The 26341-nt window shown below is 35.7% G+C and overlaps 1 protein-coding gene across 1 annotated transcript in view; it reads left to right on the top strand.

Annotated features, from left to right (window-relative positions):
• Positions 1 to 26341, top strand: part of EPS8 (epidermal growth factor receptor pathway substrate 8) — a 103967-nt gene that overhangs the window by 45388 nt on the left and 32238 nt on the right. The window contains 12 exon segments of the mRNA XM_023750077.1: positions 1167 to 1234; positions 2903 to 2912; positions 2915 to 3063; positions 5098 to 5247; positions 8135 to 8217; positions 9017 to 9153; positions 13272 to 13345; positions 14894 to 15020; positions 16883 to 16971; positions 17325 to 17399; positions 22594 to 22742; positions 25686 to 25869. Coding sequence (XP_023605845.1) covers positions 1167 to 1234; positions 2903 to 2912; positions 2915 to 3063; positions 5098 to 5247; positions 8135 to 8217; positions 9017 to 9153; positions 13272 to 13345; positions 14894 to 15020; positions 16883 to 16971; positions 17325 to 17399; positions 22594 to 22742; positions 25686 to 25869 — 1295 coding nt within the window.

The following is a 26341-nucleotide window of genomic DNA, read 5'->3' as shown; positions in this document are numbered from 1 at the left end:
TCCACAAGTTACCATTCTGAGTTTGTATATGTGCTTTATATTTTTGTACTTGATTTACTTTTATGAACTTTCAACTCCTATTGTAGGAAGAGCTAAAGATTTCTATAGTAACTGAAATAAACATTCCCCCAAATTTGGTTATTAGGAAAGCTAAGGAGTGTGTGTGTGTGTGTGTATGTGTATGTGTGTGTGTGTTAAGTTTAATACTGGAGGAGTCTTGTGGTTTGATCTTGTTTAACCCTTTTATTTTAAAATAAGGGTGCTGAGGCCCAGAGTTAAGTGTCTTGCCCGAGTTTAGTCCCTTACTTAGTCACTAGAATCACAAATCTGCTTCCCATTTAGAGTTGTTTTTGTTCTTGTTTTTTAAATCATAGCATTCTGCTTTAGAAGAAATAGGCAACTTTGAATTTACAAATAAGGAACATCCTTGATTAGAAAGTAAAAAATGCAAAATATTGCCTCCACATATTTTATATTTTATTTTGGTTTTGCAGCATTTTACAAAAGAGAATTAAAGGTTTATTTTTGTTTTTAAAATAGTTGGTGCAGTAACTTTCTACCTGACTTCTTATTTTCTCTAACAGCTTATATCTACAAGTCTGAGTATCACTTTGTATCTGTAGATGTGTGAAAATTGTTAAAGTTTATGGCAATCAGTATGATTGGTTATGTTTTGAATCTCCTCTAACATTCTCCATAGTTTGGATATTGTGAAAGGAGATGTTTCTTGCAGTGCATATTATTTTAATAGTCTAACTCATATAAGACAGTATCTATGACAGTATTTATAGTTCTCTTTTGTTCTCAGTGTACTAACAGATGAAATTTACAAACCATTTTTCATCCTTTTCCCAAATAGTAGGTCCCAGATCAATAAAACCTTTAGATAAAATACCTTGTGTTTTTACAATCTTAATAATCTTGTTAACCTTTGGGATCGTGAAAATTTATGTAGGGTCAAATTGTTCATGCATTTCATTTAAACTTTCTGGTAGCTTTTTCAATTATTGTGAAGTATGAGTGTTTTCAGAGATAAGACCCAATGGTGACTTGTCAACTACTGTATTTATATGTGTGATAGACTGGTTTTAGAGATGGCTACAAGACACTGACATATGAACTTCGGCCTTAGTGGGTAAATAACATCTTTTAAACTTCTCTTTCAGAACAAAGGAAGAATTATGCACGTGACAGTATCAGCAGTGTATCAGATATATCCCAATACCGTGTTGAAGTAAGATGCTTTCACATTTGCTAAAATTTAGAATGAACCTTTAAGGGTTCATTTTACTACCAATAAAAATTGTGTTTTATTTCATTCCTGTGATGTATTCTATATCGTGTTAATTTTTTAGATTTTTGGAAAATAGATGTTAAGTGTAAAAGTATTTTGTTAGTCTGGTGTCTATTTTCATATAGAATAAATTAAAATTGCTACTCATTTATCATTGTCAGCCCAATTTCTGTTAAAGACAGGACAAAGACTTCTATTTTATATTAGAAAATTTTCTTAGAATTAAGCCTTTGATAGTTTTATTTTTATTTTATTTTTATCTAGTCATTACTAGATCTACTTAAACAGTGTTTTTAGTTTTTATTTTTTCCTCTGTTATCTTGGAAGATATTTGCTCTTAATTAGAATCTAGGTGTCCTTTGCTTATAATAGAAAATATTTAAATAGGAAAGTAATTTTTATTTTTTTAAGTTGAGGTAACATTGGTTAATGATATAAGTTTCAGGTGTACAACATTATAATCTGACATCTGTATATACTACATCAGACTCACCACCAAAAGTCTAGCTTCCCTTTGGCACCATAAATTTCACCCTCCTCCCACTCCCTGGCCTCTGGTAACCACCAATCTGTTGTCCGTATCTATGAGTTTGTTCTTGTTTTGTTTTGTTAGTTCCTTTCTTGTTTTATATTCTACATGTGAGTGAAGTCGTACCATTTTGTCCTTTTCTGGCTGATTTATTTCAATGAGCACACAAGGTCCATCCATAATGTCACAGTGGCAGTCTTTCAACTTATTTTATGGTGAAGTAGTATTAGATCATGTGTGTGTATGCGTGCGTGTCTGCGTGTGTGTGTGTTATGTATATGTATATGTATATGTATATGTATATCTCACATCTCCTTTATCCATTCATCTGTCTATGGTCACTGGTTATTTCCATATTTTGGCTATTGTAAATTTTGGCTGTAGTAAACAGGGGTATATATATGTATATATCCTTTTGAATTAGTGATTTCATAGCTTCAGGTAAATACCCAGAAGTAGAAGATCTAGATCATATGTAATTCCATTCTTAATTTTGAGGAACCTTCCTACTGTTTTACTTGGTGGCCACACCAATTTATAATCCCACTGACAGTGTATGAGGGGGAAAGCGATGTTTAAATTGCTCTTATTTTTAATTTTCTGCCTATTTCAACCTTGTTTAATTAAGTGGTTTTAGTAGAATGAAAGTTTGTCCGTGGTTACAGACTAGCATTGCTGTTGCTGCTCAGTTATGCGTGTATAGTTTTCAAGCTGCCATGCAGCTTGCCCGCTGTCCAGCATTCAGATAACAACATGGAATAAAATGGGCAGGGTGATTTTAAGATAATGTTATTTAAGCTGTTTAGAATTTGTTTCTATGACATGTTTGTGTAGTTTCATATAGCTCAATATTAAACAGATTTAGCTGTTTTATGATTCAAGGCATCATTTCCTCTCTTCTTCCAAACATGCTTGACTTTATTATCTCAGTAAAGTAACCGTGAAGTTCTTGAGTAATCGGTTTGTCCTTCACCTCTTTGCTAGTTGACTTCAATTAGGTTAATTTTGCTCTTTTTTGGAAAATGTGTACTAAGAGACTGTGTGTGTTACACATACTTTTTCTTTTTGCCTATCATAAGCACTTGACTACCTTGTTCTGGATCGGAAAGATGCAATGATAACTATTGATGATGGAATAAGGAAGCTGAAATTGCTTGATGCCAAAGGCAAAGTGTGGACTCAAGATATGATTCTTCAAGTGGATGACAGAGCTGTGAGCTTGATTGATTTAGAATCAAAGGCAAGTTTGTAATTTTTATACTGTTTTATTTTTAAGAAAATTCTACAAATATGTATGCTTACAATTAGGTCAGATTGTTTGCAAATTTGTGTGAAAGTTTGACCAAATAAAATATGTTTGTTAATGATTTTTTAAAAATACCATATGTACATTATTTATGCAAAATCAGTTTTTAAACTAGAGTTAGAGGCATACTCTTTTTTTTTTTTTTAATCACAAATGATAAGATGGAAGAAGGGAGGAAAAAATACACAGTCTAAAATAAGGCCCCAGTGGGGCATAACACTTTATGGCATAGATTAATTACATGTTAGGCTGAACTACATGCCGATAAATGAGTGAATTGGGATGAAAAGGTTGCGTGTGTATTAACTTTTCATCAGATCCACAGGAGGCACCTTTTTCACACAAGCACGGGCAGGTAAGAAGCTGGAGCTCTTAAAAGAGGACTTTTCTGAGCCCTGTCACCTAATGACATTCGAGCTCCTAAGATAAGGAAAATAACTATTGTGATCACATTAGAATATTCTGATAGGAGTGGGGGTAAAATTTGCCCTTTCATTTCACCCATTGTATACTGTAGGAGAAGAGCAACTGAGGGCTTCTCCGATCCTCGTGGTTTCAAGTAATTATAGAGAAAGAATATTATTTAGTTTCCTTCAGGAAAGAGAGAACATGTGTTATCTTTCTGGTATGGCTTAGACATTACATTCTATTGTAAAGGAACCTGCATTTTTTGATTCACATTTGCTGGATCTCAGGGATTAGGATTTAGCATAAATTTATGGTGTGATGTATATCTATGGGCATCCATAAAATAAGGTTGTTTTTTATATTCTAGTTATCTGGGATATTGTATTTTATTGTAAAAAAAACCCCACGATTTCTACCATCAATTACATCCTGATACCACTCACAATTTGTGTAAAGCCATTAGTGTCAGGATAATCACCTTAAATATCTCATTAACTCAGTGGTTCTCAACCTTCCTAATGCTGCGACCCTTTAATACAGTTCCTCATGTTGTGGTGACCCCCAACCATAAAATTATTTTTGTTGCTACTTCATAACTGTAATTTTGCTACTGTTATGAATCGTAATGTAAATATCTGATATGCAGGATGTATTTTCATTGTTACAAATTGAACATAATTAAAGCATAGTGATTAATCACAAAAACAATATGTAATTATATATGTGTTTTCTGATGGTCTTAGGCGACCCCTGTGAAAGGGTCGTTTGACCCCCAAAGGGGTCGCGACCCACAGGTTGAGAACCACTGCATTAAGTATAGGATTCTAATTGTGAGCAGAAAGTTCATTTATTTTAAGAAGTACTGAAATTATTTAATGTGTTGGTATTTTATTTGGATGATTCTTTAAAGGTTACAGAGTATTCACTCTTATACACCAAAAACCTTAATCATTTTGCAGAATGTATTTCTTGTAGAGATCCTTCTGATCCTGTTTTACATTTTTGGCTGGGTTTTATCTATATAGTGAATTTTTGCATTTGAGATATTCACTGAAAATGTACAAATGATATATTATTCTTAGCCTAACATTTATATGTATATATATGTGTGTATATATATGTATGTATGTATGCATATTTGTACATCTGACTATACAGTGTTCAAATTAAAAAATATTCTGACATTACATAGCCAGAGGGAAAAGAATACCATGTGAGATGGTGAATTATTTTGGAAAGAGCCCTCATTTTATATTTTTGCTGTTAAAGGTACCATCTCTACCTCATAATCTGAGGAGATCAGGAATGCTAAATTCAGTATTTTGTTTATTAAGAGAATAACTGCATTTCTCTACTAAATATCTCCATTTTTGTTGCTTTTTCTCCCACCCATTATCCAGCCCAGCCTGTACCTACTCATCCTCCGTATCTATAAGTGTTTACTAATATTCGGTGTCAATATGATTTGTGCACTTCAAAATATCTTTAAATGCCTAGATTTTATATATACAATAGATTTTATACAATAAAAAGTAAGGCAAATTCTATTTTGCTTTATAGAATGAATTGGAGAATTTTCCTTTAAACACAATCCAGCACTGCCAAGCTGTGATGCACTCCTGTAACTATGACTCAATTCTTGCTCTGGTGTGCAAAGAGCCAACTCAGAACAAGCCGGATCTTCATCTTTTCCAGTGTGATGAGATTAAGGTAAAAGAACCGTGAACTTTCTTTCCCTTTACGCAGATGTTCTGGCAGCTTTTGAATTATTTACTTCAATCAAATGGCTTGTGGGTACTAGATGTTTAGTTTCTTATAATTTTGTAAGGTAAACAAATAACTTAGTGTCTTCTTTAAGGTGTCCAGGTAAATAAATAGGAGATAGAATGGTATTAAAAAAAATTCAGATGCATTCTATTTATTAAAAAAGTGTAAATAATATATTAAATCCTTCATTGAATGACTTGGAGTTATAATTAAACATTGATTCTACAGAAATCATGCTTTATGGGCAATAAATAATCACATAGTATTGTTTTATTAAACACCAATCACAAAGCATGGATTATTACAACAAGATGTTTTCCAGGATATTGATTTAAAGTTTCCCATTTAATTGTGTGATTGGAATAATTGCTCAAGACTTGTAATCCCTAGTGGTAATGAGAAAATAGTTGAGCATAGTTTTCAGTAATAACAAACTATATCCTGAAGATTTGTATTTCAGAGTGCACTGTAGTTTTCAAACGATTATAATTTGTGATGATCTATTGGACATTAGAAGCTACCCTGAGCCTTAAATATCTTTATTTCATGAGTTGATTTCTCTAAAAGGGAAATCATTTTGGGTTGAGTTTATTGGTACTTTTCCAAAGTAGTGATGTATCACTGTATATTATAAAATATAAGGTAATTTAGATCTTATAAAGAAATGCCGAGAGATTAGCATAAAGTGTCACTTGATCTTTTCTGTATTTCTTTGACATTAAAATAGAATGACATTGGTAAGTTAAGATTGACTATAAATAGTGTATTTTATAATTTTACTCTTATTTCAATTGATGTCATGGATGACTTTCTAAAAATCTTACCTTAAAATAACTGTGGCATTTAGGTAATTTCTATATGAAATGTTTTATCCGATTTTTGTATAGTGCCTTTGGGAAGTCATAAAGTATATTATTAAAAATTCTGCAAGGGTGGATTTAAATCAGTAAGTATTAGAGTGACTATTTAGCTCTGAAAATCTAAACATTTTAAAAACAGAGGACTAACCTAAAAGACATGTTACATCTGGTATTTGCCTCATTATTCCAGAAGCCCCTCTGGAAACCGAGTTATTGTGCTGACTAAAGTTTCTGGATTTCACTTTTGAGAATAAAGGGCTTGCTTTATTTGATAGGGATATGATATTGATGGGTTTGAAACTATGTACTGAACACTGTGTGTCCTAATGAAAAGCTCAAGTACCACTCTGTAGCTAAATGCATTTACTCACTGGTGCCATATTCCACATATGAGACTTTTTCCCCCTGGCACCCTTAAAAATATTAATACAATGAAATATGATGTGGTTTCTTTTATATGGATCACCTTGCAATATCATTTTTGAACTTTAAACTTTCTTTGTTATGGGACTTTTACAATGTTCCTGCCCACATTTGTAGTAAAATTATTCTTAGAAATCACCTCATATGGGAAGTTCAGGGTTTCTAGGCATCTACAGTTTTAATCTCCCACATAACAGGAAGCCTTTGGCATGGTGTTTGTAGTGTCTTCCTGAGAGTAGGATGTTCTTATGGAAATAACACTGGACTGGGCTGCTTTAGCACTCTCATTTAACTAGCAATGTGACCTTGACCACACCATCAAAGAAGTATTTATTTCTTAGTTTCCTAAATTATAAAGCAAGGAGAACAGATAAGATAATCTTTAAGTGTCCTCAGCTCTCTAATTTTATGATTACCTGTGCTTATGGCAAAAGAATATTTTATGTATACATGTTTGAGAAAAACATACATAATTATAGAGAACAAGCAGGAACAAAAATAGGAGATGGATGCATGCCAGCAAGAGTCTAATACACAGTAATAATCATGGGTTATATATAAACTTCACAATCAAACAAAATAAACTTCTTTGCTGCTAATCTCACATCAATTCCCAAGAAAAGAGAATCAAATGTTCTTGTTGGAGAAGTTAATTGTTTGGAGGATGTTAATTTTTACCTGAAATGATAAAATAAAGTGGTTATCGAAAAGGGTACATCTGTGATTATAGTGGGGTCATCTGTGATTGGGGTCATCTGTGATTATAGTGGCTTTATCCTGCACTGGGAGCAGTTCTGTTGGAACAGATCACTCTGTCTGTGGGCGGATGGGTGCCTAGTGGATACTGAGGATGAGAAGGGAAGGAACTCCACCGTACATACGTGTGCTTCTAACATCTTCATTTCTTCTTGGGAAGATATTTACTTAGTTATACTTTCCTTTTTGTTGTTTTTTGTTAGTCCTTACCCAAGGATATTTTTCCATTGGTTTTTAGAAAGAGTAGAAGAGAGGGGGAGAGAGAAAAGAGAAACATTGATGTGAGATACATCGATTGGTTGCCTCCTGCATGGGGTCCAGACCAGGACTGGGGATGGAGCCTACAACCGAGGTATATGCTGTTGACCGGAATCGAACCGAGGACCCTTCAGTCCGCAGGCCGCTTCTCTGTCCACTGAGCCAAAGCAGCTAGGGCTACCTAGTTACATTTTTAGCATATGATTATACTTATGTTAATTTTTTCTATTTGCAAATTCTTTTTCTATTTGCCTTTATGCAAGGATAGCTGTTTTTAAACTAAAGGAATCAATATTTAAAAAATTTAAACACTATTTAAAAATTCCTTCAGTTTTTAAATCTTGTCATTGTAAAGTTCACCATCAAAAGGAAGAGTGTGCTTTGAAAGCAGATTTAAAAAAACACACCCAGTTCTATTTTGCATCAAGGTACTCATTGATTCAGACAGGGAACATAACCTCCTTTTCTGTTTTAACCTGCATATCGAGACAAGAACATCTATAACCTCTGAGGTAACTTGTCTTTCATTGCAGGCAAACCTAATTACTGAAGATATTGAAAGTGCAATCAGCGACAGCAAAGGAGGGAAGCAGAAGAGGCGGCCTGATGCCCTGAGGTAAAAACAGGAACAGGAATTAAGGGGTAGAATTGATTTGTTTTTAAGTCTTTTTTTCCTCTATAGCATTGGTTCTCAACCTTCCTAATGCCACGACCCTTTAATACAGTTCCTCATGTTCTGGTGACCCCCAGTTTCATTGTTACAAATTGAACATAATTAAAGCATAGTGATTAATCACAAAAACAATATGTAATTATATATGTGTTTTCCGATGGTCTTAGGCGACCCCTGTGAAAGGGTCGTTTGACCCCCAAAGGGGTCGTGACCCACAGGTTGAGAACTGCTGCTCGAAAGATTTATAAGAATTACTTTCATGACTGTATAGTTTACAGATTACAACCTGTAATCTCAACCCCTTTGCCTCCCAGGTTTGTCAGAGTGTGAGCAGTTTCTGTCTATGTTCCCGGTCTGTCTCTGATGTGGCTTCTGCCACCTGTGCTGTCCTAGAGCCACGAAAGATGAGTGGCATTTTGGGGAAGGTGGCTCAAGGGAGTCCAAATGGACATGAGGACTACAGTTAGTCCACAGCCTTTCCAAATCACAGGAGACCAGAAAATGGTTAAACCTAGTTTTCAGCTGAATTTTAAAAAGTTGAACCTAATTTTCAGCTGAATTTAATTTTTTTTATTTTTCATACATTTACAAATATATGTAATAAGGAAGAGTTAGGAAATCCTTACTGTTCTGCTGCTTGACGTAGTCTTCTTGAGGTTAGAGAACTAAGACCATCCACTGAGAGAATTGATGTCATAGAAATAGAGATGGTAAAGATTCAATTTGTTTTCATCATTTTTAGGATGATTTCCAAGGCAGACCCCGGTATACCGCCTCCACCCAGAGCTCCTGCCCCTGTGCCCCCTGGGACTGTTACCCAGGTGGATGTTAGAAGTCGGGTGGCAGCCTGGTCTGCGTGGGCAGCTGACCAGGGGGACTGTGAGTATTTCTAGGAATTGATACTTAATGAACATTTACATGGGGTTGTGATGTAATTCTTGCTTTCAAAATCTGATGTTAATTTATGAGCTGAAGCTTGAGATTAGTTTTCAAAATTTAAATCTTAGATAAAGGAATATTAAGCTTGAACACTATTAAGATTATTGTATATGAGGAATTCAGGCCAATCATTTAATAAATAAGGTGTTAGGATTAGATTATTTTTTAATGCAATCAAAGGTGGAAGGTTTGACTCTACTAACAATTAAAAGGATGGTAACAGAATATATACCAAACAAGAGACTATGAGGTTTTTTATTTTATTTTTTAATATGTTTTTATTGATTTTAGAGAGAGGAAGAGAGAGGGAGAGATAGAAACATCAATGATGAGAATCATTGATCAGCTGCTTCCTGCAAGCCCCCTACTGGGGATTGAGCCTGAAACCCGGGCATGTGCCTTACCAGGAATCAAACCCTGACCTCCTTGGTTCATGGGTGGACACCAACCACTGAGCAACACTGGCTGTGAGGTTTTTTTTAAAATTTAAGGTTATACTTCTAATTCTTTCCATTATTATTATCTTACCACTGTTTTCTTTTGACCAACTTAGTTGTGGTTACATGGAAAGGATGTCAGGACAGGGGTAGGACAGTGGAAAAGAGGTAAAAGGCACCTGCCATCTGCCTAACCTTGTCAAATGGACCTTTTGTATGTCAAAAGGACCATTTCAACTTGACAGTCTTTTTGTAAAGACAAATAATCATAAGCATAGAACTTAATGTAACTTTTTATATGTGAGAATGTTTTACCAAATCTGAAATTGTTATGACTAGAAAATGCCTTAAAACGTGCTTGGTCCAATCTCTTTATTTTAAGGGTGAATAAATTGTGATCTAGTGAGTTTGAATTTAGTGAGGACTAGAGCCTCACTCTTTTGCCTCCTAGTTCAATGCAACTTCTTAAATCACTTATCTTCTATTGAATGAAGCATTATTTGTAGAGTTTATCCAAACAGTAGAACTTGATTGCCAAAATGAGTGACATTATACTGTACCTTGAGTCTGGGGAGTCAAATGTGGGAGCAAGACTGGGATCTACCTGTGTGACCCTGGACAGTTTATCTGCTTGTGCTTCAACCTCACTTATGGATAATATAATCTATCTATCTATCATCTATCTATCTCTCTATCTAACTATCTATCTATCTATCTATCTATCTATCTATCATCTATCTAAAAGCCTAAGCGACCAAATGATCGGTCGACCGGTTGCTATGATGCACACTGACCATCAGGGGCAGACGCTCAATGCAGGAGCTGCCCGCTGGTGGTCAGTGCACTCCCACAGCCAACCTCCTGCAGTCCCCCCCGCACCCCAGCTGGCCGGCCCCGATAGGCCCCCATCACCAGCCAGGCCGAGGGACCCCAACTGTGCAAGAATTCATGCACCGGGCCTCTAGTGGGAATAATAACTCATGGGTTGCTGTGAGTCTGATAGCAAATAATGTCAATAACAGTATCTCGTTCAGTATAGTAAGCAGAATTTGTGGTGGTTCTCTTTTTTACCAAGTTGAGATCATTTTATTTTCTGAAATGCTTTCTACTTTATTTAGATTTCTCTTATCCTTAAAGTCATTTTCAGAGGTTTACACATAAGCCCATCTACCAAATAGATGAAAGAAAGAAATCTTTGAAGCATCCATTTTTTTCAAAAATAAAGTAACAGAATTATTGCTTATTTTAACTTTATAACAGTTTCTGTTTTTAGGAATTACATAAATTTCTATTAATTCATTTTTGTCTGTAAAATTTTGTGCATAAAAAACTAGTTAGGATGCCCAGCCGGCATGGCTCTGCAGATGAGCGTCAACCTAGAGCGTCAACCTATGAACCAGGAGGTCACGGTTCAATTCCCGGTCAGGGCACACGCCCCTGCTGCAGGCTCGATCCCCAGAGTGGGGCATACAGGAGGCAGCTGATCAATGATTCTTTCTCATCATTGATGTTTCTCTTTCTCTCCCTCTCCCTTCCTCTCTGAAATCAATATATATATATATAGATATATATATATATATTTTTTTTTTTTAAAAAAAAAAAAACTAGTTAGGAGTTTATAGTGTTTTCTACTTTTTATGTATTTATGGTATTTTGGTTGTTGCTATTGTTTTCATGGAAGAATAAACCTGCAAAAACATCTGTAAAACCTAATTTACAACAAAAAGAAAATTGAGCCGCAGGAGTTCCTAGGCTCATTAGATTTTGTCTAAATTACTGTATGCAACCTCATATATATAAGATCAGATTTACAGAACTAATTTACTACTAGGTTAAGCAGAATACAATACTTATGTGAGTTTCTGTTTGGATCCAGGCCAGTTTTTTGTTTTTTAAATATTTTTATTGATTTCAGAGAGGAAAGGAGAGGGAGAGATAGAAGCATCAATGATGAGAGAGAATCATTGATTGGCTGCCTCCTGTACGCCCCCTACTGGGGATCGAGCCATAACCCAGTCATGTGCCCTGACCAGGAATTGAACCTCGACCTCCTGGTTCATAGGTTGACGTTAACCACTGAGCAATGCCAGCCAATTTGTAGTTGGAAAGACCCCCAAAAGGAGTATCTTTCTGTTCCCACTGAAGGCTCTGGTTGACTCAGTTTGAAAAATTCCTTTGAATCCTTGAGGTAGCTCTACCCCTGACTGCCAGAAGTAATCTCTGTAGAATAGAGATAGTGGCAGTGGGGTTGCACAGACCCTTAAAAAGTCTGAGAAATACCACATCTCCCCCTCACCTCAGCCTCCCATCTCACCTATCTGGAGTTCCTCATAGCTTTATTTCAAGTACAATGTGCTGCTTTCTGTAGTATATACCATAGGAAGATAGTAGCTACCCACAGGTAAAATAGCAGTTCACTAGAAAGATTTTATATATATAAGTTCTCATTATCTTAAACTACTTAATGCCACTAATTATGTTTCATAAGACTAAGTGATTTCTTCTTTTTTTCTTTTTTTTTGATGAGTATTCCATTTATAGTAAAAGTTAGGCCTAAAAGAGACATAGCAATATCGAATTTTCAATATTTTTTTGTAGTTCTCTATATCAAACATCATGAGTCACAATGATATATCAAGAGTTGTATTTCCATTGGTGATGATACATTTTTCCTATTTCATCCATACCTTTTTTTTTTCATTTCGAATACTGTGAAATATTTGTACAAGTATCTGTGTCAGTGGTAGTTTTAACCTACTCGTATCAGAAATGAGTTCATGATAATGATCTTATGATTAACATCATACTTTAGCCAAATGAGCTAACTGAACATCTTGAATGCTCTTAAGAAATTTACTCTTTAATTTGAAATTTTCTATAGGTATTTATACTTTTAAAACACATAGCTTAAAATTAATGAGCCCAACATTGTGGGTTTTAAGTTTAATGAAAATAATAATTTTTTTTAAAAATATATTTTATTGATTTTTTATAGAGAGGAAGGGAGAGAGATAGAGAACCAGAAACATCGATGAGAGAGAAACATCGATCAGCCGCCTCCTGCACATCCCCCACTGGGAATGTGCCCGCAACCCAGGTACATGCCCTTGACCGGAATCGAACCCGGGACCCCTCAGTCCGCAGGCCGACGCTCTATCCACTGAGCCAAGCCGGTTTCGGCGAAAATAATAATTTTAAGAAACACTTTACTCTCAGAACCCCCAAAGCTTATTGAAATCACAATGTTGGAATATATGAAAATTACAAGCTCTGTGGCATTAGAATTAATTGCCCACTATTTACGATGTAGGTGTATAACTGTGGGTTTATATTTCTTGGGTGGGAATTACAGGATGCTGAGTTAGGGTTGGTTTCATAGGCAGCTGACACAGGGAAGAGGGAAACTAGCGGGGAAATTACAAGGTAAATCAACATAAAGGTAGAAAGCAAGTACTTCAGCTCTGCCCAAGTGCTTCTGTTAGTGGTGGCAAGGATGCCTGTCATAGATAACGAGCAGAGTTTTGATTTTGTATCTAGCCAATTTTCTAGCCAATGTTTAATTGCCTATATTAGTATTACTTAAGCAACAGGCTGAAAGAGTTATGATTCTCCTTTCTCTAGTTGAGAAGCTCAGGCAGTATCATGGGCATGAAGAAACACCCGAGATGACGGCGGCCCGAATTGACCGAGATGTGGTAAGGACAGCATTCATCTTTAGACTGCTGCCTTTATTTTAAAAGAGGAAGTTGATTCAATAAAGATGTTTTGTGGAAACTATATTTTCTCTTTCTATTGGTAGTTATGCCCTTTGAATTATTTTTTTTTCTTAACTTTTTTTTTCCTTTGGGCAATATTTAACTAGAAGACTTTATGCAAATCATTAATTAGTGACAGAAGAATTAACATATTAACTAGCTTACAAGGGAATTTAAATGGAATGATCAGATTTGAGGTGTGTTTGTTTTTTCATAGTTTGTAATTCATAATTGAAGTATCTTTAATATGTCTTACTGTCCTTTATTGAAAATATTTTATAATGCCTGAAAGATAAAAAGTTAAATGACATTTTAAGAGTAGATATGTCAATTTTAATTTCTTATAAAGGATAAGGCTATTTTTATTTTTCCATAATAATTTACTTGCAGAATGACAATGCCCTGTGGTATAATCATAAAATACGATGCCAATATAATTACTTTTTATACTGCACTCATGTTCAATTTGGAAACAAACAGAGGAATTTGATGTTTGGAATTTAATTTTTATATTGCACTATTACTTATTGTACTAAAAAGTTCATTTAATACCAGTTTCTAGTCTTGGATTAGAACAGTGGTTCTCAACCTTCCTAATGCCACAACCCTTTAATACAGTTCCTCATGTTGTGGTGACCCCCAACCATAAAATTATTTTCGTTGCTACTTCATAACTATAATTTTGCTACTGTTATGAATCACAATGTAAATATCTGACATGCAGGATGTATTTTCATTGTTACAAATTGAACATAATTAAAGCCTAGTGATTAATTGCAAAAACAATATGTAATTATATATGTGTTTTCTGATGGTCTTAGGCGACCCCTGTGAAAGGGTCGTTCCACCCCCAAAGGGGTCGCGACCCACAGGTTGAGAACCGCTGAATTAGAAGAATGTCAAGTTTCACACAAACTAGAGAAAGTCAGCTAACGTTTATACTATATGAGATGATCAAAATTGATCTGATGAGCCCTGAAAGCATAGTTCATCATGAATTTTATTTCACCATGTAGAAACTCTTTTTAATGCCTATAATTGTAGATTATCTATGTCTTTATTAGTTTATCACAACATTTTATTTACCTTTAATTCCATGAAATAATATTGTTGAGACACTTATTAGAAAAACAAAAATGCTTAGTGCGTGTGTAACAATATTTCTTAGAATTATTTTCCCCTAACTTTATGTGAGAGAACACTATGAGAAAAATAGAGTAATTGAAAAATAATTAATGTTCTGAATAGATATTGTGAATGCTTTCTTGATGGTATTAAAATAGAGCAGAATTAAGCTAAAGAAAAATATAAATGTCACACTTTGGCCACAGGCATATTAGTTCAATCCTTAGAATTAATGACAAACTTGAAATTTGCATGTAGGAAGTGTTTCTTTTTTATAACTTCCCGATTTTTCTTTATTGATTATGTATAGCCAAGGCAAAAATAGGTTTGTTTTATATTTAATTCTATAATTTCTAATTTCAGCAAATCTTAAACCATATTTTGGATGACATTGAATTTTTTATCACAAAACTCCAAAAAGCAGCTGAAGCATTTTCTGAGCTTTCTAAAAGGAAGAAAACTAAGAAAGGTAAAAGGAAAGGACCAGGAGGTAAGTTGGATATTCTTTATCTTCTGAAGTCCAATCAGAATTCCAGTGGTGGGCTGGTTCTGCCCTTGTGAAAAGCTCAGCAACATATACTGACAGTGAACCCAGGCGCCTTTTCTAGTTCTGGGAGAGCACCAGGCTTTAGGCAGAGACGAAGACGAGCCAGGGAAGAGTCCAATCTGGTTCCAAGTTGGTACAGTAAAGACTCTAGGATACTTTACTTAAATCACAGACTGAAATTCAGGTAGTGGCTGTGTGTTTGTAGTGATTATAAAATTAATACTTGTTAAGCAAACTCATAGCTCTGTTCTTCCATATTTGGATTTATTTTACTGTAAATATAGAACCTCATTATTTTGTTAAATAAAAGGATTGACTTTTCTCATTAAAACAGATACAAATGTCAATGGGTTTGAACCTTTTCTTATCACAAAATTCCAAATAGTATATTCAGGTCACAAACAAATAACATACAAATAGTTTTTTAGTATGCTGTAGTTCAGCTATTTAAAATGGTGCCAAAATATATAAAATTATAATTATGGAACAAAATGCTATAGACTTAAATATATAAAAGAATAGCAAATAAATATCCCTTTCATTTCCTGTGACTTCCAGATCTTTCTCTAGCTTATGTCTACATCATAAGCATATGAACTGTAGACTTGTCTTCCAGATGTGAATATCTGAATGTACCTCACCTTTAAACAGGGTGGGACAAAAGTAGGTTTACAGTTATTTGTATGGAAAATAAGACAGTGATTAATAAATAATAATACAAGAATAATCTGTGTTTCCCATACTGACAACTATAAACCTACTTTTGCCCCACCCTGTATATTCTGAAATTCAGTATTATTATTTCCTGATGTCACAAATCACTTAGTGCTCCTGTATCCTTTGAAGGGTATACTATTCTCTTGATCGCTGAGATTCAACACCACAGATTCTTCTTTGACTCCATTCTATAGTTGATAACCAACATCAACTTAATTTTTTCAGTGTTTCTTTTATCCAGTTTTTTCCCTTTTCATTTTCATAAACAGAATGTGCTTCAAGCTGGCATCAGTTTTTACCCAGCTTTCTAAGCAGTTTTCAAATCTCTAGTCTTACTCTATGAGGATAGTTGTCTTAAAGCACTAGGGTAGTCACTTCATTCTCTGCTAAAAAGCATGTTAATTCCATGTTCTGTTGCTTAAGTCCACCCCTCCCTCACCCTGGCAGTCAAAGGTTATCCACAATCTAACCTGATCTACTTTTCCATTCTCATGTTTCTTTGCTTTATTGTTTGTTATTTCATGTACATTCAATTTCCTTTTTTCCATGTTTTTGCTCATGCTGTCTGGAACAAAACTTTCAAATCCCATCTTCAAAGCTGCTTTCCCCATGAAACATCTCTTAGGTATACATTTCTCTGCCTCCCAACCAGCTGCAGTGTCTTTCTAATAGCACTCACTTGGTACATCTTTGTTATTTATCTCAATCATGTCTTCTATTACATTTTAAGGCCCTTAAGAGCAGGGCTTATAAGTTATACATTTTTATAGTCTTCACAATGACAAGCATAATGACTCCCATTTAGAAAGGCTATAGTAAAAATTTGTGGAATCAAATGAGGATTTGGTGGTGCCTAAAAGTAGAGGAATCCATTTCAAATGTTGGGTCATCTTAATTTGTTATAGTCAGACTATGAGATGTGGTAGGTAGCTATGTAGCATGATACCTGGTATAATCATCAAACTTTACAGACATAAATGTGGACTTTTAAATTTTTTTTCATTTTATGTTTTGGTTGTTAATTATTTATTTATTTATTTTTTTGACAATGTGCTCTCATCTACTCCTCCTCCTACTTATTTCTTTAGAGGGTGTTTTAACTCTGCGGGCAAAACCTCCACCTCCCGATGAATTTATTGACTGTTTTCAAAAGTTTAAACATGGATTTAACCTTCTAGTAAGTGAAATTTATTTATGTATAGTTAAAAGAAATAAATAAAAGAGATCAAAGTCTAGCCAGGATGTTCCTAATTAAATTAAGAGATAAAATTATTCTTGTAGATTTTTATATGGGTTTTTATTTGCCTTTAGTTAGAACACAGATTATAAAATATGATCATCTAAGAAACTTGATAAAAAAATGACTCCTTTTTTAAAAGTAAATTTTCCTAATCTGACTCACCCATGCTAATTAATATACTAAAAATGAATCTAGTAATAAAGAACTCTTCGTCTGGGTCATTGTCAGATGTCTGTCTTTTGGTCAGTTACATCATAGTAATATGTTTGTCTGTTCTCTTAATGTTACAGGCCAAATTGAAGTCCCATATTCAGAACCCCAGTGCTGCAGATTTGGTTCACTTTTTATTTACTCCATTAAATATGGTAAGATTTTATAAATTTAAGAACATAATCATTCTTAGTATGTTTTTGAACCCCAAGTGTCTGTTAGATTATATAGACAGTTTTTCTTTTTTACCTCATCATCTATGTAAACATTGAGAATGTGAAATTTAAGAGTTTAAAGGAACCTTAGAAATCATGTATTTCACTTACTTTAGAGCTGTGGAAACTGTCGTCTCTGACAGATCTAGGGGAATGAAAAGAAATAAAGGTTTATCGTATACTAGTGTTTCAGTAGATACTAGCAAGCAATATAGACATTTTTCTCATTGTCACACAATAGGCTCGGCATGACGAGTCTGGGGCTGTGTGGATGGCTTTTCTCCATGATGTTACTCAGAGACTCAGATTCTTTTCATTGAGGTCTTCCTCCATCACCTCAGCTGTCTCTGAGTCAGTCATTTGGGTGTTTTTTTTGTTTGTTTATTTATTTATTTAACAAATACTAATTGATAGCCTGCGGTATGTGTTTGGCATTATTAGTAGCTCATAAGGCACAAAACAGACATACATTCTTATCCTCTCAGAACTTATATTTTAATATGGAGGAATAAATCATAACCTAAATAAATTCATAACTAATACAGTTCACTAAAAGTAAGTGCTATGTGAAAAAATACAGCAGGGAAGGTGAACGGGGAGTGTTTCAGGTGCATGTGTGTATGTGTGTGCGTGCATGCTACAATTTTTGAATAGGGTTGGTTAAGGGTACAACTCACTGAAAAGGTGTCATTTGAGCCAACAAAGTGAGGAATGAGTCACATGGATTTCTGCAGAAAGAAAATTGCAGGCAGAGAATAGCTAATATAAATGATCTTAGGTGATAATATGCAAATCATGTTCTTGGAATATATTGGTTTTGTAATTGTAACAGAGTAAGGGAGGAGGTCAGCAAATTAACAGGCAGACATGTGTCGTTGGACCTTTTAGGTGATTGTAAAACCTTTAACATTTTTGGAGAGTTTTCAGCAGAAAAGGAAAGGATTGCTCTTTCTGAATGATTAGAAATTTGGGGCAAGAAGGGACTGAGGTGGCTGTTAAAATAACGCAGACAAGAGATTATGGTGTTTGGACCAGGTAACATCAAAGGTGATGAGAAGTCAGATTTTGGTTATAAACCATAGAAGCAACAAGATCTGCTGGTAGATTAGATGTGCTGTGCAAGACCCAATAATTTTTAGCCTGACTGGAAAGATGGACTGATTATTAACTGAGTTGGTGAAGACTGGGTGAAATGGGGTTTTGGAAGAAGATAAGGAATTTGGTTTTAGTCATGTGAAAATTGAGTTATATCCAGATGGAAAAACTTGAACTGGTAGTTGAATATTTGAATTTGGAGTTCAGTGGAGAAATCAGGCCTAGAGATATAAATTTGAGGGCTATCTACATAGAGAAGGCATTTGAAGCCAGGAAATTGAATGATGCCACCAAGGGAGTGATTATAAATAAAGAAGACGGACAAGGACTGATGAAGCCAAGGCAGTTTCAGGGTCAAAAAATGGGAAAGACTAGCAAAGAGATTGAGAAGAAGTAGTAAGTCAGGAAGAGAAACACAAGAATATTGTGGAATTCTAGAAGCCAAAGGAAGAAAATGTTTCCAAGAGGAAGAATTGAGCATTTATGTTAGACTAGAGGCCCGATGCACGAAATTCGTGCAAGAGTAGGCTTTCCTTCCCCTGGCTGCCGGCACCAGCTTCCCTCTGGCACCCGGGACCCGGGTTTCCCTTGCGGCCCTGGCTTCATCTGGAAAATCGTCTGGAAGGACGTCTGGTCTAATTAGCAAATTATGCTTTTATTATAATAGATATCTAGAGTGGAAGCTCATTTACCTCCATATCCTTGTAATAGCTGTACAAAGGCAAAGAGCGTTGTCTTTAAAGAAGAACTTTGAGCTTAGACAGATAATTTCTGCTATTATCCAGTTGGCCTAAACTTCCTCATGGAGCCAACACCTAACACTAAAGCAATAGAGTTTCCATTGAGTGTCTCTGTGTCCATCTGAAATGCAGAAGCTTCTTCTAGGAGGAAGAGGAGAAGGGACACTAGGGGACAGTTGGCAGTCTTTGGCCTGCACACTGTGTTTGTAGTGTGGTGATGTGCACATAACACAATTTCCCCCCCAGAAAACTTCCTTCTCCACATGTATATTTTGAATGAGGTATAATTTTGAAGCTAACAAAATGGTGTATTGGGAATAATTTCCTTTATGAAGCAGCTGGAATGTTAGCCAACAAAAGGTTATACCACTTGTGTCAGAGGCCAGAATCCAAGATACACATCTTCATTTTCTAGATTTTTAATACACAGGTGTGCTCTTTCCTTATACATTTAATGAAGTGGGCACAGTAATGCACTTCCCTTCCCATTTTATATTTCTCATATTTACAAATAATATAGCAGCGGGTTTTCTAAGCTGGCTTTATGTACAACCCCTTTGTTCTGCAGGAGAGCTGGCAGAATGAGCTGGAATAATATTTAAGGGTGCACAGAGGAAAGTGCTGAAGTTTCAGAAAAGCATGGAAATAGCAAGCAGATGGAGCAATTGGCCTCATGCGTAGACAGATCCTAAGGAAACTGGGCTACAAATCACCCTTTCCTATAATTCCACAAATTTGATATAGACCATTCCCCTTTTTGTGGGGAAGACAAATGAGAGAGAAGTGGGAAGAAGGCAGAACCTCTTTTAAAAACTTTGAGGAGGACAGAGTTTCCTATTTTGGGGGCTAAGGCAGGAATGTTTAGAGTGATTGTGAGTGGTTCACCCTGTCCAAGAGCAAACGATTACTTTGTAGAATGACAGTAGCAATAAGAACCGTTAGTGTTGCTTTGTGTACCGCTCCTGTGATTTTTTTGAAGAGTAAGAATGGTAATTATATGAAGCAGATACATTTTACTATTTTTTATTTAGAGCATATGAAGACTACGGTCATTAACTTCTTTAATCTTTATAAAAAATGGAGCAAATTCAGCATTTCTCATAGCTTTTACTTGAATATTAGGGAAGAAATGGGGGAAAAAGAGAATCTAAGTAATAAAAAGGAATAAATCTCATTCTTCTTTCACCAAGGGTAACTAGACAAGACCTGAAGTAGAATATGAAATGGACATTGCTTTACAGACAGGAAAGTAAGTGACATTATCAGCATGAAGTCAGAATTGGGCAATAAGAGATTAGAAGATGAAAGTCCAAGGCTACGTCAGTAATTTATGAATGCTTCCATATGTTGCTGCTATATAGAGAGCATCAGGTTTCCACTTGTCTATTTATAGTTGAATAATTCTTGCTGTACAAGCATTTTTAAAATTAGAAGGCCATTCATATGCAAAGAAACTGATTCTAGCTCACTAACAAAATTTGTATTCTTTATTCTTTAACACATTTGATACTATCTCAGTTTGAGTATTAGGAAGTATTGTTCATGATGCAGTTTTGCCACCTCTTCTCATTTATTTCACACTTTCACAGATTATAAGTAGCTATTGAGTCATTACACAAAGTAGGAATATAAAATAAAGTGACTAGTTTCCATAGCATACAAAATGTAGTCTTTCTAATTAGGCTAGGTATCTGAAAACATTGATATATTTTATTTTTCCTCAACAGTGACTCCTTGTTAATGGTCTTCCCAAACATAATATTTCTGTTACTCCATTTACTGTTCTGCCTATAGAGCCCAGACATTTTATGTGGAGATGGGAAGGAATATTTACTAGGGCCTGACTCTCAGCCAGACAAAGTTTAGTGGCTTTAAACCTTGTGAGTTTAAACCTGTACCCTCAGCATCTGAACGCAAGCATATCCACAGCACACATGCATGCACACATGTCTACTCACATTCTTGAGAGGGAACTTTGGCCCATAGCCTTTTATTTACCTGCTTTAGTCTTATTCCCTCTTCCCTCTGTGAAAATAAACTCTTTAATATTCCTCTACTCCTCTACTCTTTACTTTTTCCTTATGTATTTACTGGAAGTACTTGTAAGGCTTGCAAGTAAATAATGACTGTGCCGGTTGTCAAGGTAGATTTTGTTCTCAGTAAGAGCCCACCTCCCTTATCCTTCATTTTTTCTTTTGTTTGTTCTCATTCATTCCCGTAACACTGTGTCTATTGCAATTCAAAATCAGATAAGTCTTGGTCCAAGTCCTCAAGGGAGCAGAAACTAAAAAGTAAGCCATAAGCTATAATGCAATTTGTTACTAATATGCACAAATGATTTTGGGGACATAGAGGTGCATCAGAGTTACATTGTGGAGTTAAAAGGGCTTTCCAGAAGAGGCGGTACCTGATGATGGAGGAGGGCCTTCTGGGAGGCTGGGAAGCAGCATGTCAAATACATAGAGGTCTGCACAGCACAGCAGGCTCAGAACACCAGGACGCCTGGGAGAAGGTGACTGTTAGTCTGGCACCATTCAAAAACACATTTCTTTCTTCTTGTGCCACATCTCTGGGAAGGTGAGATTCCTATAAAAGGGCTCTGGTTTCTGCTTTAGGAGATAATAACTGCCATTCTTTAGCCAGGAAATAGCCCCTGAGAAGTAAATATGGAACAGTTTTCAGAAATTCTCTTATCATCACTTTGTTTATCAGGGAGTTACACCTGTTTATTTGTTTGTGCTAGTCATTAAATTATCCATTTCAAGTCAGGACAATTTCCTTGGATTAAATTCTAGGGAAAAATACATAGATTCAGAGTCCCAGTTCTCTTTATTTCACTTTTCTCTTTAGGCCCTTTTATTTTTGTACATCTTTGTAGGCACAGCCACAGACTGTTAGCTTGAGCATAGTCTTCTTTTCTATAACCATATTTTTCAAGTTTGGCATAATAGATTTCCAGTGAAGATCTTTTTTTTTTTTAACAAACCAAAAATCAGAGTTGGTTAAACCATCTGACTTAGAATTCTCTGTAAAGATATTAGTATTTTCCAAGTACAGTGATATGCAGCCAATAGACAGAGCCCATGAAAGCTGTTAAATTATTAACTTTTCATTTTAGATTATTAGTCACCACCAATCTGGACAGATCATCTGGCAAGCTGTTTTTCATTCAGTAGTGCATTGCACAACATCAAAAGTTAATTTGAGTTTATAAAACCAGTGCTTGTTTTGGCATGGCTTTTGAAAATATACAAATAATCGTCATCGTCTTGCTAAAAAATGATGTATTGTGTTTTTAGGTGGTGCAGGCAACAGGAGGTCCTGAACTAGCCAGTTCAGTACTCAGCCCCCTATTGACTAAAGATACAATTGATTTCTTAAATTATACTGTCAATACAGATGAAAGACAGCTGTGGATGTCATTGGGAGAAACTTGGATGAAAGCCAGGTAAACATGAGTTTAGCATCTAATACCTATAATTCTTTAAGTATTGTTCTTTGTTTATTGTATCGATCTAACAAGACATTTATTTAACCTTCTAAGTATGAAGACTAGGTGTTATAGATGAAAACCCATGAAAGGCTAAAAGTCTGGGGGAGAACATAGAGGTATATGGAATATAAGGCATGATAAATGCCAAAGTGACATAAACAAACTGCTATTGGTTGGCAAGGTGGAACAGTCAGGAAGGGGATTTAGAGAGGAGGGTAGTTAGTGTTCAAAGAAGAGCTGGCATTTAAAATCAATAGCTAAAACCATTAAGTAGAGAGATGCATGTTTCTATATAGACATACACATACAGAAGAGTTTGCTAGTCACTCTTTCATTCACTTTATAGAGGTACGTTACTATTCCCATTTTACAGATTAGGAAATTGAGGCATAGAGAGGTAAACTAATTTGCCCAAAGCCAAACAACTCATACGTGGCAGAGTGGGGATTTGAACCTAGGTAATCTGGCCCTGTAGTCAATGTTCATAATTATTTCTCTAAGCTGCCTGTCAGCAGGATGGATAGGATTTCCACAAATACATAGCAGAGAAAGGGCCTTCCCAGCAGAGAGAGAAGCTCGAGGGAAGGCATGAAGCAGTAGATTGAAGTATGAATATGTGTTCACTTAGAATATAGACTTTGGGTAGTGGGGGATTGTGGAGAATTGGAAGGAGGAATGGTGTTAAATGAGGCAAACAGAAATGAGCAGGGCTGGGTTATGAAGGCTCTTAATGCCATGCTGTGGAGTTGGAGCAAGGCTCTATAGGCTGTGGAGAACCAATAACTTTGTGAAGTAGAGTATGACATAAACACATATGTGTTTTTGGAAAGATCATTCTTGTAGTTGAGTTTAATAAAAATAAGGACAGAAGTGACTAGAGGCGAAGAGGCCCCTTTGGATGATAATGCTGTAGTTCATTATTTTTTAAAATTTTCTATTAAATGTATTGGGGTGATATTGGTTAATAAAATTATATAGGTTTCAGTTGTACAATTCTATAATACATCATCTGTATATTGCATTGTGTGTTTACCACCCAAAGTCAGATCTGGGACTAGAATTGTGGTGTGGAAATGGAAAGGAGGAGGGAGAAATTTTAAGAATTGTATCTTATCAATAAAGTGATTGTGGAAAACAAATAATTAACAATTGCAGTGTTCAAGTTTGCTGAGCAAAGCAAGTAATAAAAATGTTTCTCTTTTCATTATACATGAATAAATAATTTTTGCTTTCCTTATTTTTCCAAGTCTTTTTTAAAAAAAATATTTTTATTGATTCAGAGAGGAAGGGAGAGGGAGAGAGAGATAGAAACATCAATGATGAGAGAGAATCATTGATTGGCTGCCTCCTGCACGATCTCCACTGGGGATTGAGCTCGCAACCAGGCATATGCCCTTGACCGGAATTGAACCCAGGATGCTTCAGTCTGCAGGCTGACGCTTTATCCACTGAGCCAAACCAGCTAGGGCTTTCCAAGTCTTTTTATTTCTGTCAATACTTAAGGAGGGAATCACTCACTATGGTCACTTACAAGCTTGTCTTCCTAATGCTTTTGAAAGGGCTAACCTAAAAGTAATGGCCCAGGCACTATTTTGTTTTCCTTTTTCTATTGAAACATATAAACCATTCCCAAAATCCAAACCATTTGGACTTTGGCAACTGCTTGTGTTAGGATATGGTTTACATGTTGAATGTTTTACCAAGCAGAAAGCTCTTTAAAAGCATGCAGTTGTTTTTATATTGAAAATACTAGAGGCCAGGTGCACAGATTCGTGAATGGGGTGGGGGGCTGGTCCCTCAGCCTGTCCTGCGCCCTCTCACAATCTGGGAGCCCCGGGGAATGTCTGACTGGTGGTTTAGGCCCGATCCCTGCAGGCCAGGCTGAGGGACCCCACTGGTGCACGAATCCGTGCATACACCAGGCCTCTATTATTAATATAACCCTATATCATACTATGTATATATTATATCATGTAAAAACTCATTAAATAGATTTCTTAAACCTACTAGATTTGTGCATATTATGATTTTATGATAAGCCTGAAAAAGCTATTTTAATTCTAAGAGTATTAGGAAATGAATACACTGACTTAAAAACTCATAAAGATAAAAATAATCATGAAGGTACATAATAATCTGAATGCAATGGCTAATTTCATTAAAGTAGAAATATAATCTGAAGAATTAAATCAGGTGTGAAAGATAAACAGATTTTAGCAGAAATGAAGCTATAATTTCTGTCCTAGTTATTTTTATGGTTCATGAGTGATTAGGGGCTTGTAGAAATAAGTGTCACTCAAAGTCATTAAAAAATGAATGGATAATGATGGTGATTACAGACTAGTCCTAACTTGATTTTACTTATTAAAATGTTGCTGATACATTTAATTTACAAAATCAGCAATGTTTTATTTTTGGGGACTTCATAACTTAAAAAATCATAAACCTTAAGAACATTCTCTGCTGTTTCTCTTTTGAAAAATATATCCAATATCAGGAGGTTTCAGAATGATGGGAGAGAATGAAGGGAAAGATGACAATCGGAAACTACTTTAGATACTAGAGAAGTTTATGTTCTAAATACTTAGCACATTTCTAGTTTCACGTTGGTCCTTTCCCAAATTTTCGAAAACATATACCCATGTTTAAAAGTTGAATGAATGGGGATTTGAGGCATGGTGTAAAAACAGGTAATGAAGCAGAATTCAATCTTCCTTTCATTTTATATGTATTAAATATGAGATGAACATGTTTACCTTTTTGGTGAAGGGAAAGCAGATTAGGTATGCACCGTTTTTGTTGTTTTGTGCATTTGTGTTTGTGTTTTATAGCTAGCCTTACTAAAGATAATCTTGAGCATGAATACATTTCTTAATTTTATTTTTTGTACACCTACAGAACAGAGTGGCCAAAAGAACAGTTTATTGCACCATATGTCCCACGGTTCCGCAGTGGCTGGGAGCCGCCCATGCTGAACTTCATGGGAGCTCCACTGGAACAAGACCTTTATCAGTTGGCTGGCACTGTGGCAAATGTAGCAGAACATCAACACAGACATGAAGCAAAAAGATATTCCACAGAGGTGAAGGTTTTTAAACATACCTTTTGCAGAAAATACCATGATCTGTGCATTTTCTTAATATTCCACTGAGTTCTCTTTTTATCTGAAGATATTCTAGAATCAGTGATGAAATGTTCTGCCCTTAGTTACCTCTCTCTCTCTCTCTCTCTCTCTCTCTCTCTCTCTCTCTCTCTCTCTCTCTCTCTCCCTCTCTCCTCTTTGTTGTGACAGTTTCTGTTTCCCTGTGAAGCCCAACATCATCCCTTCCAGCCTGCCAGCTGCCCCCTGCCCATCCTGCCAGCTGCCCCCTGCCCATCCTGCCAGTGCTGCTGGTGCCCCCCATCCTGGCGGGGGGCTTCCTTCAGGTGGGGCCCCCTCATCCTGCCAGTCTCCCTGAACTCCCGGTGGTTCCATCTTTCTGAAGAGAGGTCTCTTTCTCCCTAATTGGGGAATGGCCCTCCTACCACTGCCTTATACTTTCAATTTCCTCTCC

Source organism: Myotis lucifugus, unplaced genomic scaffold, assembly GCF_000147115.1.
Source record: "Myotis lucifugus unplaced genomic scaffold, Myoluc2.0 scaffold_10, whole genome shotgun sequence".
NCBI classification, from domain to species: domain Eukaryota; kingdom Metazoa; phylum Chordata; class Mammalia; order Chiroptera; family Vespertilionidae; genus Myotis; species Myotis lucifugus.
This window is presented reverse-complemented; position numbering and strand designations above follow the sequence as displayed.